The sequence below is a fragment of the Macaca nemestrina genome, chromosome 3, assembly GCF_043159975.1.
Source record: "Macaca nemestrina isolate mMacNem1 chromosome 3, mMacNem.hap1, whole genome shotgun sequence".
Lineage (NCBI taxonomy): Eukaryota > Metazoa > Chordata > Mammalia > Primates > Cercopithecidae > Macaca > Macaca nemestrina.
Window position 1 is genome coordinate 188795745 of NC_092127.1, and position 26759 is coordinate 188822503.

The following is a 26759-nucleotide window of genomic DNA, read 5'->3' on the forward strand; positions in this document are numbered from 1 at the left end:
ATGACAGCATTACTCACATAATGCTCAGAATGCTCAATGCTGAGATAAAGGTGCCATGGACATTGGTGCTGCCTAAGCGCTTTATTCATGAGCCATGAAGGGAGTTTAACCAGATGAAAATAAACAAACTAGGATCTTGATGCCGATGATTACATTTTTACTTATCTTTCCAGTAAACATAAGCAAACATCCTCCATTAGCTGCCATACAATTGGGCGTCCCAGAAAATTTAAATGTCCTCATTGTGTAGAATGGATATTAACCACATTAAGTACTTAAACAACTGACTGCTGGGAACCCAATCTTTCCTGATGAAGTTGGCCTTGTGTAAGGGTCTGATAACCAGGCAGCTCTTAAGTGCAGGGGGCAGAGGGAAGAGTTCGGGGCTGTGGTTAATTGACAGTATTAATTGCCCTGATTCTTCATAGGTGGCACAGATGTAGTTCATTCAGTTACATCCAGTCATCATTTATTGAACCTCTTATTTATGTCAGGTGCTATTTTAGGTGAGCAATTCTCTCAAAATTATGCCCACCCAGAAACTCAGAATGCGACCGTATTTGGAAATAGGGTCTTTGTATACGTAATTAGTTGAGAATCTTGAGATAAAATCCTGGATTTAAAATAGGACTTATAAGAAGAGAAAACAGAGACAGGCACACAAAGGGGAAGGCCATGTGAGGACAGAAGCAGAGGTTGGAGTGATGCAGCTGCAAGCCAGGGAAGGCCAAGGATGGCTGATGATATGGTTTGGCTGTGTCCCCAGCCAAATCTCATCTTGAATTATATCTCCCATAATTCCCACGTGCTGTGGGAGGGACTTTGTGGGAGGTAATTGAATCACGGGGGTGGGTTTTTCCCATGCTGTTCTCGTGATAGTCAATAAGTCTCACGAGAACCGATGGTTTTACAAGGGAGAGTTCCCCTACACAAGCGCTCTTGCCTGTCGCCATATAAGACGCGACTTTGCTCCTCATTCACCTTCCACCATGATTGTGAGGCCTCCCCAGCCATGTGGAACTGTGAGTCGATTAAACGTCTTTCCTTTATAAATTACCCAGTCTCAGGTATGTGTTTATTAGCAGCGTGAAAACAGACTAATACAGCTGGCAACTCCCAGAAGCCAGAAGAGACAAGGACAGATCCTCCCCTAGCACCTTCGCAGGGAGCATGGTCCTGAGGACACCTTCCTTTTGGACTTCTGGCCTCCAGAACTGTGGGGCAATGAATTTCTGTTGTTTTAAACCGTGTAGTTGGTGGTAACTTGTTACAACTGTCCTAGGAAACATACACATTGGGAATGCAGGAAGGAGGTATGCATAAGACCGTCTTTGCTTTCGAGTAATCGATAGTTTAATTCTTATTGTCTCTCAAACATGTGTTTGATTCTTTTCTTATCCTGAATTCCACATTTCCACCAGCATCCAAATTATCTTCTGTCCTGAGGTTATTGCTGTGTAATATTTTCCTGTATGAATTCCTGAATGCTTATAGATTCAGTGTTTTTGCTGATAAAGAGTGTGGAGGGAGGGGTAAAAAGAGGTTTTAAGGCTTCACGAAGCACATTAATCAACTAGAAAACAAAACAATTTTTAATGAGGCAACAAGAGGTGGTTGCAGCTCAGCTTAGCAAATACCGGCTGTCTACTTCGTGCCAGGCAGTGCCTCAGGCACATGGGGAGTAAACGGGAAGTGGAGGAAAAGTTCCTTCTGAACAACTGGTCGGCTACTGGCCCTGGCCAGCCAGAATGGACACTGGCCAGGAGCTGAGTCTCGCTCTGGCTGCTATCCACTCAGGATATGAATGTGAATGAGGTGAGAAATGGAGGCTGTGTGCAGACTGCCGTAATCAGGGCCATGAATGTTAGGATTGGCCTGTAAACAGGGTGTAGTTGGAATTTCTGGGGTGAAACATCACCTTCAGCGTTTGGAGCGAAGGACATACACATAGTTTCTCAGTGCATATTGCCTGGAGAGCTGTCGATTCCAGCCCTTGTGTAGCCTGTGTGGCTGTGGCCTTGAACTAATAGATTATCTGCTGAGAGGCAAAATGACACACCTAAATAGTCGTCTCCATGAGTTATGGAGAAGGGAAGAGACTGATATTTATTCAACGCTTTTCATGTTAGGCAGTGAGCTTTATGGCTTTTATGTTGTTACAAGTAACTCCGACCACTCAGGAATTTATTTTGGAGTCTAGTGAAAGGAGAGACACTCATTTTATTTTATTTTTCCCCCATAGCTAGCCAGTTCTTCTTGCCCTGCTCACTGGATAACTCTTCTCTTTTTTATTGGAGTCCAACCTAGGTCTGTTAACCTCCAAAGCTGTGTTCTTCCCTTCACACCTTCCTCAAGCTCTGGTGGACATTTTCGTGACTTGGTTTCTGGTAGAATACATATCACTAGAGGTTCTGTCTCTTTTGTTCATTGTAGGTGTCTTATCCTGTGCAATGATTATTTGTTGAATGAATAAACTATGTATTCTTACATCTGGTAGGATGAAACTTTTCAAAACTTATTTGGCAGAACATTTGACCTATTCTCACCTATTTATTCTCCTAAGAATAATTTTGTCAATTTTGGGGAACAACCTTGATTATAATTATGTTAAATGTGAACACGAACTTGAGAGGTACTGACATCTCTCTCTTCTTGTGTGCCTCAACCTTTAGTACCTTACCCCATTAATCACCTTAACGACCCTAAGAAGTAGGTATCATTGTGCCTATTTTTATTAATGACTATGATGAGATACTTCCGAAAGATATCCTTTCGCCCGCTAGGCAGAAGTGACCCTCTCATTGCAAATATGTACAGCCAGCACTCCTTTGGATTTCTTCCATTCAATATTTGTTCATTCACTTGTTCTTTCTTTTTTTAATTCAATAAATATTTATTGAGTGCCTATTATATGCCAGGCACTATTCTAGGTGCTTGGGATGCTGAAATGAATGAACCAGGCAAAACTCATAGTCCTCAAGGAGTTGACATCCCGAAAGAGAGGTGCAGATAATAAACTAGTCAACAGAAGAACAGTAAATGTTTCTGTTCATGACATTTCCTAAAACAGAAGTAAAAAATACAAAAGAAACTGCAGTGAGGTAGGGAATGCTGAGGGAGGTGACCCAGATGGGGTGGTCAGGGAAGACCTCTCACCTTCTCCAGGGGAGGGAGGCCTGGGGGATGGAAAGGAGTCAGCACTGGGGCACCAGGGCCAGGCGTTCCAGGCAGAGGAACATCAGGGCAAAGGCTCTATGATAGTAGAGTGCCTGGACTGTGGGGCGTAGCCAGGAACCATGTGTGGTTGACACACACTGTGGTGAGGGCAAGGAGAGTGACGGTAGGGAGGTTTGGTGGGAGGGATGACTGGGGTTCTTCTGGGCCATGGTGAGGAGCATGGATCTTATTTCATGCACAATGCGATGCTACTGAAGAATCTAAACCGGGCTGGGGCTGTCGACTTTGAGAAGATAGGCAAAAGGAGAAGAAAGTAATCTCTTGGCCTTGGACCTGTGAACAAACTCAGCACCCTGGAACCAATAGGTTCACACCAAGGGGACACCTTCCTGAGAACTGCAGTGGTCTAATCTGTTGTCCAAAATCACCCCTTTCCAAAACCTGAAGTCCCTGGGAGGCCAAATCAGGCATTGGAGGGCAACTTGGTAAACAAAGGGAGGCAGGGCTCCTTGAGCAATGGCTTTTTAAGACTCTGCTGAGGCCTGACTCACTCCTGCCCAAGGAAATGTCTACCAATCCAGTGGGTTAAGCCTTCCTCCACCCTGCCCCACTCATCCCTTCCACTCATACTTCTGTCTTGCTGTTCATGGAACTCATCCTGCTCTTTCATGCGACTGCTGAAGATTTCTGAAATCCTTTCTTCTCCTCATACCCTGGGGAATTCTTGTTGTTCCTCGTATCTATGCTCAGTGTCTTGTGCTTTTCAAAACTTTCCCTGATGGTCCCAACAGGATGGAGTGGATTCTTCTCCCTGACCTTGTGCCTGACTCTGCTGCTGCACCCATCACCCCCTTTTGATGTCTGCCAGGACCTGGGCATGCCTCTGCTAGGCAGAGGGTCCTTGGGAGCAGATCCATCACACCTGAAGTCCTTCACTCCTGTCAGGGAACTCAGAAAATTTGAGGAGAACAGACCTAAATCGAGTAATGAGAATGTCCCTGTCACTGCTTCCCACGTGTGCACAGGCTGCACCAGCACTGCCAAGGGCTTGCTCTGCCTCCCCCTTTTCTGGGCTGATGTCTGACCACTCACCCCATGTTTTCAATCAGCTTTCATCAGGCAGGATGAGATTGCTGTACAATCACTGAGATCCTGCTTCCTTAGTTACCGTCATGTGGCAATTTTATCTCTACCGGATTATATCTAAGATGCTTTGATTGAAGTTTGGATATTTCCAAACAGCTTAAACAAACATCGACAAACCACATTTTTCTTTCTCCTCTTCAGAACCCTGTAGTACCTTTTCATCGTGTTTGAAAAACTTCCCAGAGCCTTTACCCCAGCCTGTGAAGCCCCCAGCTCATGACCTCTCCTCTGACCCTGGCTTGCCCACTTTCTCTCCTTCCTATACAGCAGTCCAGCCATCCTTGCCTGCCTGCTACTTCTAGGGACTGTCGTGCATGTTTTTGCCAAGGACCTTTGCACATGCTGTTCTCTCTGCCTGAAATAACCATCCCCCTCATATCAGCATGGCATCTTCTGTCACTTTATTTATGGATCTGCTCTATTATCCTCTTTTTAGAAAGGCTTGCCCTTACCACCCTGTCTAAAATTGCAGCTCCTGTCCCCAACACAATCACTATCACCTTACCTGACGTATTAGGAAGAATAACTGCCCCTGAAATGTAACTATGTCTTAAATGTTGAACTCTGTATACATTACATGGCAAAAGGGACTTTTTAGATGAGATTAACTTAAGAATTTGAGACGGAGGAGAGCATCCTGCATTATCCAGGTGGCCTTAAATGTAATCAGAGTCCTCACAAGAGGGAGGCATTTGGTTTTCTGTTCCTGTGTTAGTTTGCCTGGGGTAATGGCCTCCAGCTCCATCCATGTTGCTGCAAAGAACATGATCTTCCTCTTTTTCTGGCTGTGTAGTATTCCATGGTGTATATGTACTATATTTTCTTTATCCATTCTATTGTTGATGGGCATTTAGGTTGGTTCTATGTCTTTGCTATTGTGAATAGTGCTGCAATGGACATCTGTGTGCTATGTCTTTATAGTATGATTTATATTTCTTTGGATATCACTTATAAGTGGGAGCTGAACAATAAGAACACATGGGCACAGAAAGGAGAACAACAAACACTGGTTGGAGGGAGAGGATAAAACTACCTATTAGGAACTATGCTTACTACCTGGGTGATGACATAATCTGTACCCCAGTGCCCTGTGACATGCAGTTCACCTAAGTAACAAACCTGAACATGCACCCCTGAACCTAAAACAAAAGTTAAATAAATAAAAGGGAATGCATAAGGGTGAGAGAAGATGTGACAACCAAAGCAGAAGTCACAGTGATATGGGATCACAAGCTGAGGAATGCAGACACCTCTGGAAGCTGAAAAGACAAGGAGACAGATTCTCCCTAAGATCCTCCAGAAGAAACACATATCCTGCTGACAGCAGGATTTCAGTCCAGGGAGACTTCCAGGACTATAAGATAATAAGTTGGTATTATTTAACCTACGAAGTATGTGGCCATTTGTTATAGCAGCACCTGGAAACTCATACACCTGGATTTACTTTCATTCATAGAATTTACCACTTTTTTTGGGGGGGAGGGGGGAGGGGACAGAGTCTTGCTCTGTCACCCAGGCTGGAGTGGAGTGCAGTGGTGTGATCTTGGCTCATTGCAACCTCTGCCTTCTGGGTTCAAGTGATTCTCCTGCCTCAGCCTCCCAAGTAGCTGGGATTATAGGCATGCACCACCACTCCTGGATAATTTTTGTATTTTTAGTAGAGATGGGGTTTTGCCATGTTGGCCAGGCTGGCTCAAACCCCTGACCTCAAGTGATCCGCCCACCTCAGCCTCCCAGAGTGCTGGGATTACAGGCTTGAGCCACCATACCTGGCCAGAATTTACCACTTTCTATCATTGAACTGCAGATTTGTCTCCTTGCACCAGAAGGTCAGCTCCCCAGATGTAGGTCCATTGTGTGTTTTGTTCACTGTTGGTTTCCAGTACGTAGTACAGGACCTGGAAGACGGCATACACTCAGTCATCATTTCAACAAGTGTTTACCCACTCACTAAAAATGCATTTATTCTCCCCCAAATATTTTTTGAATGAGTGACTAATGGAAGCTTTTCATGGTAGATGCCTGCCGCAGCTTGGTCAGCCCCCTTTCTGTGTAAACTTCCACAATTTCCTGTAGAGAGGGTGATCTCATTTCCCACTCCCTGGGAGATCCCCCTCCCCATTCTACTACTCAATGTAGGTCATTCATTCATGTGTATGTGTCATTATCTTGACTGAGTACTTAACATAGCACCACCTGCCTGGCACCTGGGGTCAGCAGTGAACAGGACTGTGGCCCTTTCTTAAGGGGTCACCTGGTTATCTGGATTATTTCTGTACTAAGGAGAGACAAAAACAAATAATCGTCATCATTATATGCTGATTGTATAATAGTCTTATTCCAAGAAAAATCTTAGCAGAGAGGTGTTAACCTCATTTTACAGATGAAGAAACTGAGATTCTGAGATGTTAAGTGACTATGTTGAAGGCCCATAGCTGGACCAGGGGATTGGGTGGCCACTCTTCAGTGGCTTCTGTTTGCTGAGTTGGCCTTTTGCTATGTCACTGTCTGTGGCCCTCACCCTGACTTGTGGATGCAGGCATCACTACCCCCATTTTATTAAATGGAAAATGAAGGCTTGGAAGTTAACTTATGTACTCAGGTTCACACTGACTCAAATAGTGGGACTGGGTTTAAACCTTTGTTTAAACCTTTGTCCAGGAACACCAAACCCTCCTTTTCATCCATGACCCGACTCTCTCCCCATCAACAGATAGGACCTCTCTGCTACAGCCCAACAACCCATACCTCAGATGCTTACAGAATCAGGCAGGAAACAGAGATGCATAAACTGGGCCAGGTGTGACAGTGGTGAATCAGAGAGAATGTTGTGGAAGGGCATCATTGGCCCACTTTTTTTTTTTTTTTTTTTTGCAAATCTTCCAATTTCTTGTGGTTTTAATGTGTTCCCCAAAGTTTATGTGTTGGAAACTAAATCTCCAATGAAACAGTGTTGAGAGGAGGGGCCTAACAAAAGTTGATTAGGCCATGAAATCTCTCCCCTCATGAAGGGACTGCTGTCATTATCATGCGAGTGGATTAGTTATCACGAGAGTGGAGTTACAAAAGCAAGCTCAGCCCCCTCTTGCTTGTTTGCTGTCTTGTACTCTCCTGCCCTTCACCTGTGGGATGATGCAGAAACAAGGCCTTCATCAGATACCAGCACCTTAATTTTGGACTTTTTAGCCTCCAGAACTGTGAAAAATAATTAAAAAAAATAAATTACCCGGTCTGTGGCATTCTGTGATAGCAACACAAAACAGACTAAGACATGTCAGAAACAAGAATTTTGGGGTGACATTTTATAACTTTTAAATACTGTAACTTACTCAAAACAATTTTAATCAGTGGACTAGCTAAACACACGCATGACCCACCCATGTGCAATCCTGTGCCCAGCATCAATTCTGCAAGGAATGAGCTGCAGGTTTCAGGTTTTTAGGAGGGCAGGAACGGGATGTTTGCTTACTTTTCTTGCTTGATACACACAGTGCTTGAATGCATGTGTTTGTACAGGATGTGGACTGTGGTTTACTTTCCATTAGAGATTGTTTGAAAGAATTACTAGCCATCTTGAAAATTCACTCTTGGCTGTTTGAATAAACAGCTTCATGAATATTGCAGTGTTGAAAGCGTGCTATGAAATTCATTAGAAATAACTGGTCTAGTGGAAATGAGAAAAGAGCCCACTGGCATGTAAAGTAGGACAACCAGAGTTACCCAGCGTGATCAATCACGATCAATAACTAATTGGCACTAATATACTTCTGGATTTATCAGTTGTGGAATATTTGGTCATGATTTAATCAGACAACTGTTGTATCACAAGGGTGAAATATGAGGAAAAGCCACTAATATGGAATAATATTCATAGTAATACCTAATACTTGTAGTCATTAGTTCATGCTTGGTACTATTCTAAATGTTTAACCTATATTAGTTAACACACCGTGTACAACACCATAAGGTAGGTGTTTTATTATATCCATCATATAAGCGTGGAGGCTGATGCACAGAGAGCGTAAGTGGCTTCCCCAGCATCACCCAGCCACTGAGTGTTGGAGTGAGAATTCAAATCCAGGCAGCCTGGCTCCTATGTTGTTGTCCCAGATAACTCTTGTTCTTTGGCATCTTAGTAAAATCTCAGTAAGCCTGGAAATTTAACAATAAAATAGCATTTACTAAGCCACTGCTATGTGCCTGGCTTTGAGTATCAGAAAAGAATGTTTCTGGCTTCTAATAGTAGCCAGCCTGACCCACTGAACAAATATAATTGTTTTGTTATTTTTTTCTAATATATTAAGTCCCAAGGTAAGTGGTTGCTGGCACGTGTTCAGAGGCTCACAAGGAGGAGTGGCTTCCCTGCATCTGTGTTGGTCTTTTTCTCATGTTTTTGGCTTTATAGTCACAAGATGGCTGTTGCAGCTCCAGATATCACGTCCACATTGAAGGCAGGAAGAAGCGGGAGGGTGGAAGGGCCGCTCCAGCTCAATGTGCCCCTTTCGTCACATACACAAAAAATACTTTCCCAAAAATGTCTCCATCTCATTGATTAGATCTCATTGATTCGATCTGGATCACAAGGTCACTGCTGGCTGCACAGTGGCTGGAAAAGTGGGGAATGCGATTGTCCAGATTAATTAGATCGGTAGTTCCCAAAGTGCAGCCCCAGAACCGTCAGCGCCACCTAGAAACTTCTTAGAAATGCAGATTCTCTAATGCCTTCTTAGAAATTCAGGAGCTGAATTCAGGAGGTGGTACCGACTGATCTCTTAACAAGGTTCCAGGTGATTCTGAAAACGCCACTGGATTTGATCAATTATGACTTTACTGGGGATGGGCAGCTTATCATTCATTGCCTGGGGCTGGCCACAGTGATCCCTAAGGAGAGCTGGGGTTTTGTTATGAAGAAAGAAGGGAGAATGGAGCCTGGCTGAGCAAATAATGCCCCCAGTGTGTTGTTCCATTTTCTTCATGATGCCTGGCAAGGCAGGTGCCACTGTCCTTGTGTTTTTGGCAAGGACACTGACACTCCTTGTCTTTGCCTTTGCAGCAACGTGTTGCCCATTTCTTTCCTAGTGGTACACTTTTAGTGGTGTCACCCTTTGCAACTCTCTCTGAGTCTGGTGGTGAGACACCACTTTTCAAGAATATACTTCACCTTCAGTCCAGTCACTCTGCCAGCCCAAGCAGTACTTGTGGCTTCCTCAGATGGAATGGGTTCATGATAAGAAACCAAGGGTGCCAAACTAGTTTTCCCCAGACTGGGTAGTTTTCAAGGATACAGAACTTCCCATGCTAAAACCAGGAAGATTCCAAGGAAACCAGGATAAGATGGTCACCCAAAGAAACCATTCTTCAACCCTCTCACACCCCCAGCCAATTCTTCCTACTCTGAGCAGGCAACCTCACGTGACAGTGTGATTCTAGGACCCATTATTGGCTTGGCATTTTCATTGACTGAAGCCGTTTTAATCTGTTTATCTGCCAAGTGTTAACTTGCCACTTATTCGAAGTATCTTTTAGACACTATTATGTAAGTATCAGTGTAGTACACTCCAGGGAGATGCCAAATAAATAGGAACCACAGGCTGTGTGCTGAAAGTCATCTAGAACCAATCTAGTCCAATAAGCAGACAAGCATTCATTAAGTGCCTTTTGTGCCCCATACATTGTTAGTTTCCCCAAAGGAGCCCACAATTTTGTAGGGGATATGGATGACATGGGTGAGTGGGAACATTTACAATGTTATCACACTAATTGTTAAAGTAATAATGGCCTTTGGCGTTTGACCATTTGCTCAGTCATTAACACCTCCCTCCAGTTAGGAGATAAGACAGAAGAGGAGGTTGATAGAGAACCAGCTCTCACCTCTACAGCAATAAAGCTGCAGCCAAGGAATGTAAGGGAGGCAGTAATCATGCGCTCCCTAATGCTGAAGCCCAGAATTAGCTGGACTTTCCCACCTGGCCAGTGCTGGATCTGGACCCCACAGACCTCTCCACATGACAGCTGGTCCTGAAAAGCTTCTGGCAAGAAGGAGCAGAAGAGAGGCTGCTCTCTAAAGTCAGACAGACTCCACAGAGGGCACCGTGAGCATCCATATGCTGGTGCCATTCCTTTTCCAATTCACCACTCGGATAACTTGCACCACCTTGGATGGGAGAAGAGGCCACGGATGTGTGGGGCAATATCCCAACTGCAAGAAACCAGAAAAGAGGGCGGGGATTACTCCTCACCCGCTAACACAGAGCTAGCACTTTTTGAAAGCTTGTGGTATGCCAGGCATGATTCTGAGCTCTTTATGGAAGGTAGGCCGCATTTTCCCTATTTTACAAATGAGATAACTGAGGCACACAGAGGTTAGATTATGCGGCTAAGGACACACTGAGTAGAGCTGTGTTGAGGACCTGAGCAGTCTGACTCCAAGGAATGTTCTCCCAGACTGTTAGATGTCTACAGAAGGTTCAGAGTTACCTCTAAGGAAAAAAATCGTTAGTTGGGTGTTGGGGAAAAGCTTCCCAAGAGAGCAAGCGCATGAGCTGCATGTCAAAGGCCAATGAAAAGTTTTCCCCAAAATAAGGGGTGTTGGTTCATGGTCTTGCAGGCAAGGGAAACAGCAGCATGAAGATATGGCAGCGCGCCGCAGCATGGTGCCTTCAGGGAACCTGTGATGCTCATTGCTGATTTGAGGACCCGACAGTGGTACCTGCCCTGTGGGGACCTCAGGAGCTTCTCGACAGGACATCTGCATTTCCCAGCATGCTGCTGGTTACATAACAAGCTGCAGTGCAAGCTCATTGCTTTTTTTTCCTCTTCTCTGACCTTTGGTAAATGAGTAAGAGGTGAAAATATGGAATCTCTTTCTTGGCAAGTTATCCTGAAAGGAAATAAATCTAAGTCAAAGAACCAAGGTTTTAGTAAATTAACCATTAACTCCGTCTCTCTATTCTAAGCACGTTAGGCATTCGACCACATGCTGTATTCTGACTTTGGCTTGGCAGGGACACAACTCAACATAATTATCCTCCATTGCATAAGTTTAATATACAAGGAACTAATTGTATTCATTTACTTCCTCACATCCTTGCTTCCATTATGTGGTGAACTAATCAATTCACTTCATTTTTTTTTTTTTTTTTTGTAAATAACATGTCTTTTCTAGTTATTGGAAACTGGCTGTAATTCAATCTAATTCAAAAATATTTACCGAACACTTATTATGTACCAGGAGTTGTGTTTGGCACTATGAATATGGAGATTAGTTCATTCAATCATTCCTTCTGTTAATGAATATTTATTGAACACTAACTGTGTACTAAACACTGTGCTGAGTGCTAAGGGTACAATAGAAAAAAATAAACATGGCCCTTGAACTCAGGGAGCTTAGAGTCTAATAGGGAAAAGTGAACTTAATGAAATATACAAAGGTAAAATTATACAAAGTGATGTATTTTGGGGAAAGTTCCACAGTGCCATGAAAGTGTATCGTCGGGAGCCAGACCTAGTCTGGAGGGTGAGGGCAGCCTTCTGGGGATGCAGAGAGAACAAGGGTAGGGCAAGGAGGAGAGCACTCAAGGCCTGGGAGTGGCTGTTGTCACATGTCTGGCATTCAGTAGGTGATGGGAGTGAGCAGGGAGGGGAGGCAGGAGAAGCAGCTGAAGCCCTGCAGCCCTGGGGAAGGATTTCCTTTTTCCACTGAGAGCAATGGAGGGGACATCGGAGGGGAGGAAGCAGAGGACAAGCAAGATCACTCAGCTCCTCACACATTTCCCTGAGTGGAAGAGTCAGGTGAGGATATTGGGAGGCCACCATAGGGGTCCAGGAGACAGAAGATGGTGGATTAGACCAGAAAAGTGGCCGTACGGCGGACAGGTATGAGATACTGTGCAGAGACAACATGGAGCTACCCGATGAAAGATCGGACATGGGGTAAGGGGAGAAAGGAGTCAAGGATGAGTCCCAGGATTTGCACATATAGTGCCCGTGAATGTTGAGACCACTCATCCTGCATTCTGCTTTGGATCTGTTGAGTTCACGGTGGCTTTGGAACCTCCATGAGGACCTGTGGCAGGCACTGACACATACAGTCAAGGCTAGAGACACCTTGGAGAGCCCCTGCCAATTAGATGGTCATTGCAGCCTTTGGAGCCCATGACAAGAGAACGGTTGTAGGACAAAGGCTTGGCAGACTCTAGTATTTAATGCCTGGGAGGACAGGGCTGAGTGTGCATAAGAAAGTGAAGCATGAAAGGGATAATTGAGAGAGTGGACAAGTCAAAGGAGGGGAGGATGTCCATGGGATTTACTGGCAAGGCCATGCATTGTTGACCTGTCTTGGTGTAGGGAAGCATGTAGAAGCCAGGCAGAAGTGGGGTGGAGAGTGAAGCAGCAAGACTGCAGAGCCCCATCAAGAAGTGTGGTGTGAAGGAAGGCTTCAGATGGACAATATGTGTGCTGGGGAAAAAATGGAATGTGCTGCAAATTCCCTTGTGGATCCCTTCAAGGGTGGACAGCTGCTCTGGCAAGTATAGCGCACCTGACCCAGGAGCCTTTGGAATAGGTGGGTAGGTACATAGGTAAGGATATTCAAGGAGCAATACCAGGTTTAGCAAATCTGACTTGTTTCCTTTTTTTTTTCTTTTGCAGTCAACTTTGACCATTTTCAGATTCTGCGGGCCATTGGTAAAGGGAGTTTTGGAAAGGTAAGAATATAAATGTCTAGACCACTGGGCTTAAGTATGTGTATATATTTGTGCGTCTGTGTGTTGGTTGCTGGGCACTGGGAATGTTCTGTTTGGCAGTAAGATTTCGACTTGACAAATTTGAAATGTGAAAGGAAGTCTGAATAGTTTCCTTTGGATCTGGTGTAATTTTTTTCTGAAAATTAAATTACCACAACAGCCCTGGTTTAGGTGAATTACAGTGGTAATTATTTCAAGATTTGCCAATGCCATTTGTTCCTTGAGAATCTAAATGAGGAAAGTTGAAAAAAGCCCATAAACATCACAAAGGCAGCTCTTTCCAGCAACATAGACATTTGTTGTTTTGGAAAGTTCGTATTTGTGATCTTTGACTATTTTTTTTGAAACAGTATAGAAGACTAGGAGAAGATGGCAGGAGTTTTTAGAAAACAAAAATGCTCCCCCAGTCAAGCCCCAGTCTGTTCCCACATATTCAGAAATTTTTTTGGGCAATAATTTCTTTGAGTACCTATTGAATGCCAGATATTCTGTTATGTTTTTTTCATAGCTGTTGTTATTTCCATTTTACAGATGGAAAAGCTTAGATGTAAAACGCAGTCTCTATAACTCAGAAAGATGGAGCAGGTTACCCTTGACCGCATAGGCAGGAAGTATCAGAACTGGGATTTGAACTGAAGGCTGACCAGGGACCTCCTGTTTCAGCAACCCACACTCTTGATTAGACTATTTAAAACTCATAGAGCTAAACTGAGGCATGTGACTTAAGAAGTTAGATAGACCCAGACAACTTCCCTCCCTCCTTCCCTACTTCTATTAATCCAATCCATGCATACTAATTGAATGCAAACCCTGTACCAGGCACTATTTTAGACTCTCTTGATCAGTAGTAACCAAAACAGACCCAAGTGTCTTTTCTCCTAGGGCTTACATTTAAAAAAGTGAGAAAGATGAGAAACAGATAATCATATACCTTTACGGTACATTAGATAATGATAAGTACATTAAAATACAGTAAGGTAAGGGGACTACGGAGTTATAGGAGAGCGGCAGGGAGAAGTTGCTGTTTTGTAGAGCCGAGCTATCATTAGGGTGGCCACTAACCACATGTGGATATTTAAATTTAAATTAATTAACGTTACGTAAAATGATAACAATTCAGTCCGCAGCACACTAACTGCATTTTAAATGCTCAGTAGCCACGTGTAGCCGGTGGCTACTGTATTGGAAGCTCAGGTTATAGAGCATTTCCGTATCATAGTTCTGCAGGACAGAGCTCTCATACAGGGTGTCGGGGACATCCTTGATAATAAGATGACATGTGAGCAGAGCCCTGAAGGAAATGGAGGAGGAAGACAGGCAAGTTCCAGGCAGAGGGAACCTCAAGTGTACATTCCGTGGAAGGGAGTGTGCTCTGTGTCTTTGAGGGGTTTCCAGGCAATGGGAGTGGTACAAGGTAAGGTCAGTGAAGTCGGCAAGGCCCAGGTCTTAGAGGACTTCATCCATGTGGTAAAGGCTTTGGTCATTTCATGGAGTGAGAAGAGACGGTTGGGGGGTTCTGGGGGAGGAGTTGCATGATCTGTTTGTAGAAGTTCATAGAAGTTCACTTTGGCTGCCTTGTGGAGAATAGCCCGGGAGTGGCCACAGCAGCAGCAGAGAGCCCTGTGGGGAGAGGAGGTGGTGGCCTGGGGCATGTGGCGGTGCTGGGGGTGGTGAGAAAGAGTCAGATTTTGGATATATTTTGAAAGTGTCCCCAAATCAAGTGGTCAATAGGTAGGGGGTCTCTGCAGTAGCTCAGAGGCTGTCTGATGTCATCACAGGTCTGGACACTTTTCATCCACTCCCTCCACCTTCCTCAGTGGGATGAGACTTTCTCCTCAGGTTTCGTATCTGATGGTTTAGAGGTTGCCGAGTTCTGTGTATCACATCTTCACACAACTGCTCCTCACTTGTGCGACTTTGTTAGAGAAGGACTTCCCTCCTGGAAACCTCCCAGCCAACCCTTGTTTCGTTGGCTCTAATTGGTCACATGACCACCGCTTGCTACTGAGGGAAGCATCTTCCATTTTCAGCCTGTAGCTGGGAGACGAGCTCTTCCAGTAGAGAAGGGCAGGAGGATAGTTTGGGTGGGCACAGAAAAGTGCCCTTGGGAATGTCTGATATACTAACTATCCTTGTGCCCGCTGCTTGGGGAGCAAAGTTGAGTAAGACGTGGTCCCGACTGACCAGAAATTCGTCGTTTGATGGGGTAGACAGTTGTGTGGACCAATATGTTCAATGGTCAACTCTATTCCTGGGAAAAATCTCTTCTTCCATGGGGAGTATTTTCTGATGATTTCTGCTTCTCTTTTGCTTATGTGGACCTTCTTACAGAAGCCTTTCTAAACATGACACATTTAGGGTTAATTCACTAACCAGAATGGTATTGAGTTGTGCCGCGTTCTGCAACTTTAATTTGTCTTTTCCACACAATCCGGACTTCACCGTAGGCACATAGACGCACCACAGAGCTTCCTGCCTTTTCAGAATCTCATTCCTGAGTTCCTCTACGTGCACATTTAACAGTGTTGGTCATTCATGTTGTCAAGTGAATTGGGTCACTGGATAATTTAACAGACATTCACTGGGCCACCGAAGGGGCCATGTGCTGCATTAGACTCTGTTTTCCTGGCAAGACTTGGAACTTGCTGAGGGCAGAAATCTTGTTTAAAAATCAGACATAGAAAACAGTAAATTATGATACAGTATATGATGGCTAATTTTATGTATCAACTTGGCTAGGCCATGGTGCCCAGATGTTTGCTCAAACCTCCATCTAGATGTCACTGCGAAGGTATTTTTTTAGATGAGATTAACGTTTAAATCAGTAGACTTTAAGTAAAGAAGTTGACTCTCCACAATGTGGATGGGCCTCATCCAACCAGTTGAAGACCTTAGGAGAGAAAGGCTGACTTCCCTTGATGAAGGAGGAATTCTGCCTCCTGGTGGCCTTTGGACGGGAGTTGCAATACCAGCTTTTTTCTGAATTTCCAGCTTGCCAGCATGCCCCGTAAAAGTCAGAAGTCAGATTTGCAAGCCCCTACAACTGTGTGAACCAGTTCTTTAAAATAAATCTGTCTCTGTCTGTCTGTCTATCCATCCATATTCTGTTGATTCTGTATTCTGGAGAACCCTGACTGACACATGGCACGATACTGGGAAAACAAGAGCATGTGCAGGCTCCAGCCCAGGTAGGGAGAAGGAGGATTCTAGAAAGAGCCAAAGAGAAAAGAGTTTACATGTACAGCAAACTGTTTCAGGCGAGTTTAAACCTCTTGTGTCCTTGGTGCTTTTGACTCTCTGCAAGTGATTATTCAGAAATCGTGTTGTATATCTGACAGGTGCCCCTTTGGATCCTGGTGAGCTTCCCATGCCTGCTTTTATTCTGGAGCCCATGCATCACACCAGCCCCTCACTTCCTCCTTCTCACACTTCCTCATGGGTCAGGAAGGGAGGATGTTCAGTTCTCCAGCCCTGGATTGTATGGTAAAGAGTTGAAGTTTCCCTTGTATAGTGAGAGGAACCACGTAGTCCTGCAGACTGATAAACCAATCTCAGGACCAGTTCACAGACATACCTCTCAGCCCTTCCTCCTGCCTCCACTATGTTCCCATAGGCATTTGCTCCCAGCCTACTGTCCTGTCTGCTTGGCACTCACACTATCCCTGAGAATTCCCTGCCTCCGGCCAGGCGCAGTGGCTCACGCCTGTAATCTCAGCACTTTGGGAGACCGAGGTGCGCGGATCACAAGGTCAGGAGATCGAGACCATCCTGGCTAACATGGTGAAAACCTGTCTCTACTAAAAATACAAAAAAAAAAAAAAAAAATTAGTCGGGTATGGTGTGGGGGAGGGGGTCGCTTGTATTCCCAGCTACTCGGGAGGTTGAGGCAGGAGAATGGTGTGAACCCAGCAGGTGGAGCTTGCAGTGAGCCGAGATCACACTACTGCACTCCACGCTGGGCAACAGAGCGAGACTCTGTCTCAAAAAATAATAAAAAAAAAAGAATTCCCTGCCTCCAAACTAGCCAGCATGAGGACCTGGACTCTAGATCTCCTATTTCCTTTCTTACCTGCACTTCCTAAGTGGAAGGAAGTGCCAGGCAAAGTCAAGACCAAGCTCCCAGAATCCCTAGAACTCCAGGGCCCTGAGGCTGCCGAGTGGTCCCTGCTGCCCTCCCAAAGGGGGACCCAGGTGCTCCCACTGCCTTCTTTTTCTCCAGAAGGTGGATCTTAGCAAAGCTTCCCCTTACTTCTGTCTGACCTTCCATCATTCATGCTGGCTTCTTCCTCCATTAGCACCCGTCTAAAAATGTGTCTCCAGTGAGTAACTTGTATTTTGAATGTCCACTCCAGCCTCCACCAGCCAGGATGTTGTGATGTCAATGACATTTTCCCTCTTGAAGCAAGTTCGCCATCTGTACCTCCACCTAGTCCCCTGACCCAGCTGGAATTAGGCCTCTACTTTAGAGTGTTTTCCATAGGAGTGATCGGTTAGTCAGTGTTCATAAGGAGTAGCTCATTCTTACATAATATCTTGGGCAGACACAAATTTCCCTTGGGATAGTTACCACCACTGGGAAGTCAGCTCAGCAAGTGTTTATGAGAGTGCAAGGCAGTGTGGCATAGCACAGAGAGCAAGCAGTTTGAAAACTAGACAAACAAGGATTCAAATGCCATTCATGCACGCACTTTGAGCCTGTGTCTTCACGTGTAAAATAGACATATTGGTGTCTTCTATATAGGGCTGTTGTGAGAGGTTAATGAGATGGTATAGTAGAATGCCTAGCACAGAATCCAACCTGATATTCAATAAATATTGATTCTCTTGTTGCTTAAGGCTCTTTTTCCCCTACGCAGCAGGGAGTGAGGAAGGGAGACTAACTGAAAGTGCTTTTTGGCAGTTTGTGACGTGAAGAGTTCTTGCTTGGAGGGGCACTTGTCTGGACACAAATATGGTATTGGGACAGGCAGGGCTGTTGTGTATACTTAAGTTCCCAGAATATCTCACCATGTGACATATGTCACTGCTGATAAACGGTGGGATAAGGCCTAACAAGACTCATGATCTTGCATGATACTCATTCTTCTTGGAAACTGTACAGCTCTGGGCTTAGCACTGACATTGTCTTTGTATTTTCTCTAAGTCTGTGTCTTTTCTGGTTATTGGAAATTTGTGTGGAGTTGATATAAAATCAGGCAGCTTAGGTTCATTTGTTAATTCACTCATTCACTCATCCATCCATCCATCCATCCAACATACGGAGGACCAATTTGCTCTGGGCCCTATTCTAGGTACTGAGGTTACAAAAATGAACCAGATATGATGCCTGCCTTTGAGGATCTCTCAGATACATGCAGGAGGCAGAGAAATAAACAGTTAACTATAGTCCACTCTGAAAAGCATGGTAGGGGAGGAACGCTTACGGTTTATGGGTGTACAGGGTTGGAGTGGAGGATGCCTAATTCAAACTTCAAAAGCTGTGATGCCCTTGCTGTCAAGGGCAGGGTTGACCGGATACCCATATGATTTTTTCCCATCATTTTAGTATGAAAATGTGCAAGCACACAGTGAAGGTGAAAGAATTTTACAGTAAGCACCAGTGTCTTCCACCTACATTGCCAATTAACATTCTACCAAACTTATTTTATGAAATACCTATCCTTCTACCCACACATCAATCCATCTTATTTTTTGATGCATTTAATAGTAAATTGCAAATATTTGTACATTTCGCCTTAAATATTTCAGCGTAGAGATTTACCTATAGTTTTTCTTTTGATGTAAAATGTACATACAACAGAATGCACACATCTTAAACTTACATTTGTTGACTTTTGAGGAATGCATGCATCTGAGTAACCTAAACCCATACCAAAATATAGAATATCACCATCCAAAAGTTCCCTCTTGACCCTTTACAGTCAAAACCTATCCCAAACTCAACTACTCCATCCATTACAGATTAGAGTTGCTTGTTTTAAAATTTAGTATAAAATGAGATCATACAATATATAGTCTTTTGTTTAAAGCTTCATAATGTTTTACATTTTATATAATTTTTTTCAGCATAATGTTTTTGAGATTCATTTGTGTTGCTTTGTATCAGTATTTTGCCCTTATTGAGGAATAGTATTCAATCCCATTAATATATCACAGTTGGTTAATCCATTTTCATCATAATAGACTCCAGGTCTGTTTCCAGTTTTGACTATTTTGCAAAATGTTGCTATGAAAATTTCTATAGAAATCTTTTTGTGGACATATGATTTTATTTCTTTGGGGTAAATGTCTAGGATTGGAATTTCTGGGACATAGGATAGATGTGTATTTAATTTTATACAAAAATGCCAGAAGGTTTTCCAACGTGTCTGTACCATTTTATTCTCCTACTAAGAGTTCCATTGTTTCATATCCTTGTCAACATATGATACTATTAATATTTTAACTTTAGCTATTCTGATGAGTGTTTTGTAGTATCTCAATGTGATTTTAACTTACATTTCCCTGATGACTTATGACGATAAGCATTTTTCCATATGCTTAATGGCCAATTATATATCTTAATGGCCAATTACAGAAATTTTGTAAAGTGCCTGTTCAAAACTTTTTGCTATTTTTTAAAAAATGGGTTGTTTGTCTTGTTATTTAATTGTGGGATACATATCTGAATACGTTCTGTCAGATATGAGACTGTTTTCAACAAGACTGGTTTACCTGTTAATTTTATTAGTGGTGTGTTTTGATATGTGAAAGTTTTCCATTTTGATAAAATCTAATTTGTAGAGTGTTTTTGCTTTTAGGGTCATTGTTTTATGCAATTTGTATAAGAAAACCTGGCTCACCAAAACATACTCAATTCACAAAGATATTTTTCTGTGTTTACTTTCTAAAAGTTTTATAATTTTAGCTTATAAATTTAATTTTATAATTCATTTTGATTTGTTTTTTTGTGTGGTGTGAGGTAGGGTCAAGTTTTTTTTTTTTTTTTTTTTTGTTTTGTTTTTCTTTTTTTCCCCCTAGTGTGGACGTCAATTTCTTGAAAAGGATTTCTTTTGTTTATTGGATTGTGTACTAGGGTTCTCTAGAGGGATAGAACTAATAGGATATATGTATATATGAAGGGGAGTTTATTAAGGAGAATTGCCTCCCATGATCACAAGGTGAAGCCCCCCGATAGGCCATCTGAAAGTTAAGGAGCAAGGAAGACAGTAGTGGCTCAGTTTGAGTCCCAAAACCTCAAAACTAGGGAAACCGACAATGCAGCCTTCAGTCTGTGACTGAAAGCCTGGGACCCCCTGGCAAACCACTGGTGTAAGTCCAAAAATCCAAGAGCCGAAGAATTTGAAGTCTGATGTTGTAGGACAGAAAGCATATCCAGCACAGGAGGAAGATGAAGGCTGGAAGACTCAGCAAGTCAGTTTCTTGCACCTTCTTCTGCCTGCTTTTTCTAGCTGGACTGGCAGCCAATTGATGGTGCCCACCCATGCTGCAGGTGGGTCTTCCTGAGGGGGGTCTTCCTCTCCCAGTCCACTGACTCAAATGTCAGTCTCTTATGGCAACACCCTCACAGACGTACCCAGATACATCCAGAACCAATACTTTGCATCCTTCAATCCAATCAAGCTGACATTTAATATTAACCATCACAGATAACTTTGGGGTTCATATGAAAAAATTAGATGATTTGTATGTCTTCTTCTGTACTCTCAATTTTGTTCATTTGACCTACTTGTTGATCCTTATACAAGTACTAGTCTGTCTTAATTACTGCAGGTTTCTGGTATGTCTTAAAATCAAGTAGTGTAAGTCCTCCACATTTATGCTTTTTCAAGATTGTTTTGAATATTCTAGATCATTGATTTTCATACAAATTTTGGAGTTGCTTATCAATTCTACAAAAAATCTGTGGAATTAAATTGGTACATTAAATCTGTATATCAATTTGGTAATAATTATATCTTAAGAGTAGGGAGTCTTCTAATCCATGGACACGGTATATCTCTTTATTTCTATTTATTTCTATTTTTATTAGGTATTTAAAATTCTATTTTAGTGATGTTTTATCATTTTTAGGGTAGAGGTTTTGCCCTTTTTTGCACTAGTGTTTTTCCCAAATAGTTCATGAAGTTTTTTGTGGGGGAACAGGGGGCAGACACTATTGTAATGAAATAGTTTTTAATTGTTTACTACTAGATAGAAAAATACAATAAAATTTTTATATCTTAATCTCATGCCCTGAGACCTTGCTAATTAAATAATTAGTTGTGATAGTTGTTTTATAGTGTTTTGGAGATTTTCTATGTCAACAATCATTCCATTTGCTAATAAAAGAAGGTTTACCGGCCGGGCACAGTGGCTCAAGCCTGTAATCCCAGCACTTTAGGAGGCTGAGACGGGCAGATCACGAGGTCAGGAGATCAAGACCATCCTGGCTAACACGGTGAAACCTCGTCTCTACTAAAAAATACAAAAAACTAGCTGGGCGAGGTGGCGGACGCCTGTAGTCCCAGCTACTCCGGAGGCTGAGGCAGGAGAATGGCGTGAACCCGGGAGGCGGAGCTAGCAGTGAGCTGAGATCCGGCCACTGCACTCCAGCCTGGGCGACAGAGTGAGACTCTGTCTCAAAAAAAAAAAAAAAAAAAAGGTTTACCTATTTTCTCCTTTATTTATGCTTTTTAAATCTTTATTGCACTAGCTAAAACCTTCAGTACAATATTGAGGAGAAGTGATGGGAGCAAGCATCATTTTTTTGTTCTTAATTTTAGGGCAAAAAGTGTTCAGTCTTTCACCATTAAAAACATGTTTATTTCTAAGTTTTTCAGAGATACACTTTATCAAATTGAGCAACTCTTTTTAGTAGTTTTCTGGAAGCGTTTATCATGTTTTGTTGTTGAATTCTATCAAATGCTTTTTCTACATCGATTGAAATGATCATGTTTTTTTCTCCATATTTGTTACTATGCTAAATTACATTGATTAATTTCCAAGTTTTAAACCAACTATATATTACTGAGATAAATCCTACTTGAATATGATACCTTATTCTTTTTACGTATTGTTGAATTTGATTTGCTAATATCTTATTAGAGAATTTTACATCTACATTCATAAGGAATATTATTCTGCTTTTTTTTTGTAATATCTTCATCAAATTTGTCTTCAGGGTTATAGTAGTCTCTAAGATGAGTTCAGTCATTTTCCTTCTCTATTTTCTGAAAGCACTTGTGTAAAGTTGGTGTTACTTCTTTAAATGTTTGGTAGGATTTACAAATGAAATTATCTGGGTATAGAGTTTTCTTTCTAGTAAGGCTTTTGACTACAAAATTACCTTTAGTCATATAAGGCACTCAGATGTGTTTTTTCATATCTAACTTTTGGTAAGTTATATTTTTCAAGAAATTAATTTTCTCTATGTTGGCAAATTTGTTGGCACAAAGTAATTCATGATGTTCTCATAGAATCTTTTTAGTTGTTGTAGTGTCTATGGTTGTAACTCGTTTCATTTCTGATATTAGCAGTTTGCCTTCTTTCTCTTATTTTCTTGTTCAGTTTATAATCTTAACTCTTCAAGAGAGAACCTTAGGTCATTGGTTTTAGACATTTTATTCTAATATAAGCATTTTAAGCTATAAATTTTCCTCTAAGGACTGCTTTAGTTACACCCCCAAATTTGATATATTGTATTTTGATTATTATTTAGTTAATATTTTCTAATTCCCCTTGTGATTGCTTCTTTGACCCATGAATTATTTAGTTATGTGTTGTTTAACTTCCAAATATTTGGTCTTCCTCGAAGCTTTTTATTGTTACTGGTTCTAATATTTTTCACTGTGGTCCAAGAACATACTCTACAATTTCAATTCATTTATATTAATTGAGACTCATTTTATGCCCAGCTTATGACCTACCTTCGTAAACACACTATGCCCACTTGAAAAAAATGTGTATTTAAAAGTCGTTAGATGTAAGATTCAGTAGATATTAGTCCAGTCAAAGTGGTTAATATTATTCAGAGCTTCCATATCATTGCTGATTTTTAAAATCTAGTTTTATTAATTTCTGGACGGTTGTGTGAAATATCCAACTAAGGTTGTGGAATTATTTCTTCTTCTTTTAATTCTGTCAGTGTTTGCTTCTTATATTTTGAGATATGTTGTTAGAGGCATACATATTTATGATTATTTCCTTATGATGAATTGTCCCTATTATTATAAAATATCCTTCTCTTTTTCTTCTAGTACTCTTTATTTTGAAACTTATTTTCAGATCAGAGTACCCATTCTAATCTACTTATGATTGCAACTATAATCACTACTTATGCTTATTGAGTTCAGTCATTTTTCTTCTTTATTTTCTTAAAATGTTTATGTAAAGTTGGTGTTACTTTTTAAAATGTTTGATAGGATTTACAATGAATTTATATAGCCATTCTAACCTACTTATGCTTACTGTTTCCATGACATATATTTTTCTCTGCATTTATTTTCATTCTTTGTTTTTACATTTAACATTAATTTCTTAAGGATAGCGTATAGTTAGGTCTTGCTTTAAAAAAAATCCATTCTGACAATCTCTGCTTTTTAATTGTATTGTTTAGTTCATGCACAGTTCATGTAATAATTGATACGGTTTGACTTAGGCCTATTGTTGTTTTATTTGCTTTCTTCTTACCTCTTCTTTTTTTCTTGTCTGTTTCTTCGTTCCTGTATTGCTGTGGATTAGTTGAATATTTAAAACTATCTTTTAATTTATCTATTGACTTTATAAGTGTACATTCCAGTATTATGTTTTTAAAATGTTTCTCTAAAGGATTATACTGTACATTCTTGATTTATTTCACAATCTGTTGAGGGTTAATATTTTACACTTTACATAAAATGTGAAAACCTTACAACTGTAGAGGCCCATCTACCACACTGTCTGCCCTTATAGTATAGGTGTCAAATGTATTGCAGCTTTTAAATTCTGAGTCTCTAATACAACGTTATAGTTTTTGCTTTAAAAATATATATGTGTAATTAAATAGAAATAGCTAGAATATATTGTTATTAGGTGTAAGATTTTGCTTTTAAAAATTAGGAGGAAAATATTTTTTGATATTTATCCATATTTTTAAGGAAAATCTAAGTTTCTCTCTGGTATCATTTCCATTTAGCCTGAGGAATTTCCTTTAGTATTTTATGTGAGACATGTCTCCTCTTAATTTATTCTCTTTATTTTATCTGAAATGTATTTATTTCACCTTCTTTTTTTATTATTATACTTTAAGTTCTAGGGTACATGTGCACAATGTGCAGGTTTGTTACATAGGTATACATGTGCCATGTTGGTGTGCTGCAGCCATTAACTACTTTCTTGAAGAATGTTTCTACTGGATACAGATTTTTAGGTTGACAGGTGTTTTTCCTTCCATTACTTTAAAGATTTTGTCTCATTGTCATCTAACTTTCACAATTTCTAATGAGAAGTCATCAAAGTTTGAATCGTTATTGTCCAGTATGTAATGTGTCACTTTTGTCTCCCTCCTTTCAAAAAGTCCCTTAAAATTTGACTTTTAGAAGTTTACCTATGATATGCATAGGTGGAAACTCTTGACTTAAAAAATAGTTTTTCTTGCTTTGTTTAGATTTCCTATCTTTTCCTTTATTTCAGTCATATTGCCCTTTATATCATGTAGCATAGTCATAGCAACTGCTTTATTGTCCTTTTGCTAATTACAGCATCTGAGTCATCTTCAGATTCGCCTCCATTGATTATCTGTTCTGTTGAGAATGGGTCACATTTTCCTGGTTCTATATGTCAAGTAGTTTTGTCTTACATCCTGGACATTGTGAGTGTTATTTGGTAGAAACTTTGAATTCTATCGTATTTTTTGAAAACATATTTTTAACAAGCAGTTAACTTGGTTGGACTTATATTGCATATTCTGCCTCTTGGGCAGGCATATAAATCTCAGACTATTTTTTTTTTTTTTTTACTTAACTGAACTGCTTTCAGCTTGTTCTATGTCTGTAATCTTTAGGAGTCAGCAGTAGATTTGGTCAGAGGTTATTTACCACATTTGAGGCTCCTCTTGGATTTCTCCTCTTGGATCCTCTTGGATTTCTCAGAAAGAGTTGTGGCCCAGTGAAGTTAGGAGGTTTGCCCATAATCTCATGAACAGTGGCTGAACTTAAACAACAGCAAGAAAAACAAAAATATTTTGGAGTAGTGTCTCATCTTAATGTGGAGAATTCATGGCTTCAGGACAATTGAGGCATTCTGTTTCAATCCACGACCCAGTTAACATCACAAAGAGGGATACCACTTTCCCCCCACGTCATTGAGAGTTTTGTTCCTGAACCTTTTGTACTCCTTCATGACATGCAACAAAATCTGTTAGCGTGTGGCCTCAAGATTTTCAAATTGACTGTAGCCTGTCATCATCCCTTGAAAATGGAATGGATCTTTTGAGAAATGTAAGCTTTCTAGAAGGTCTATTTCTAAGTTGCTTTGGGTGGTAGCAATTTCTTGATGACACGCACATTCATATAGAATGTCCACAAATGTCCAGTATTCAGCATGAGGTTAGCCTACTTTAAGGGAATAAAGCATAGCTTTGTTCTGGTCAAAATGCTAAATAATCCCTGCCTTTCATAATAAATGCAGGTGAAGTCTACATGACTATCATTCAAGTTAAGATGGAGGGGGCTGACATAAGATGAAGAAAGCCATCCTCCTCATATTGAGTAAATATTTTGGCTTTGCCGTCTGCCTTTGTCAGTTTCGATATCTGGCATTTATTAAGAGTTTTCCAGAAAGACATTTCATTGTTAAACTATGACAATAGCCTTGGTTATCAGGAAAGAACACATGTGAATTCACAGAAATCTCATTTTACTGTCATGCTGGGAGAAGTTGTGCCTCCCAGTATAGCACCAAAGTAAACAACTGCTGGCAATCCATTGATTTTTAGCAATAATTTACTCACATTTTAAATAACCATTTTATGACTAAAAATTCTGGGACATTTGAGGCACACCAGATTAATTTGTGTATAAGCAGTGGAAATGGTTTAGATTTTGGAGTCAGGCCAATGCTGATATGTGTTAGTGGTGGGTACCTAGGAAAGCAAATTAACTTCTCTGCAGCTTAGTGTTCTCATCTGTAAAATGGAAAGGGAATGGAGAACCGTAGTACACTGGAGTGGCTGTTTTTGACTCTCCAGCATGCTTCTGGATCCCTTTTTCTTATTATAATAACATTCCTTCTCTTTGGAGAACACCCGCTCTCCATGTCACTGTGGTCCCCCATTCACGTTGACTGTGTGATGTGCCTGTGCCAGCCCCATGGACCATATTCAGCCAGACATAGTGCCTGGTCCAAGGTGTGGTCGCGTGATCCAAGCCCAACCGTTCAGAAACCTTCCATGGAATCAGAGGTGAAAAACTTGCTCTCAGTTATCATGCGCTCTAAGAAAATAGGTCTGCATTTTTTTGGTCATTGTCCTTGGCAGTTGGTGTAGGTGAAGGTTTATCTGTAGAAGAAAAGAATGAAGCTTAAAGTAAACAGAAACAGATATACGAGGTGGGTGAAGAGATGGCGTTGTTGGTGAGGGTTGAGATTAAGGTGAGGCAAGTAAGTTAAACATGTACCTTGCTTTCTTAAATTTTGCAAACGCAGGCTTGGCACTTGCTTCCTTAAATTTTGCAC

The 26759-nt window shown here is 41.4% G+C and overlaps 1 protein-coding gene across 12 annotated transcripts in view; it reads left to right on the forward strand.

Annotated features, from left to right (window-relative positions):
- LOC105483926 (serine/threonine kinase 32B) overlaps window positions 1-26759 on the forward strand; it is a 408729-nt gene that overhangs the window by 75930 nt on the left and 306040 nt on the right. For 10 of the 12 annotated variants that reach the window (XM_071093883.1, XM_071093889.1, XM_071093886.1 and 7 more), the window contains exon 2: window positions 12973-13028. In XM_071093883.1, the coding sequence (XP_070949984.1) occupies window positions 12973-13028 (56 nt within the window). Of the gene's footprint in view, window positions 1-12002; window positions 12115-12801; window positions 12887-12972; window positions 13029-26759 lie in introns of those variants that run through there. The other 2 variants (XM_071093893.1, XM_071093895.1) reach the window with 2 other exon arrangements.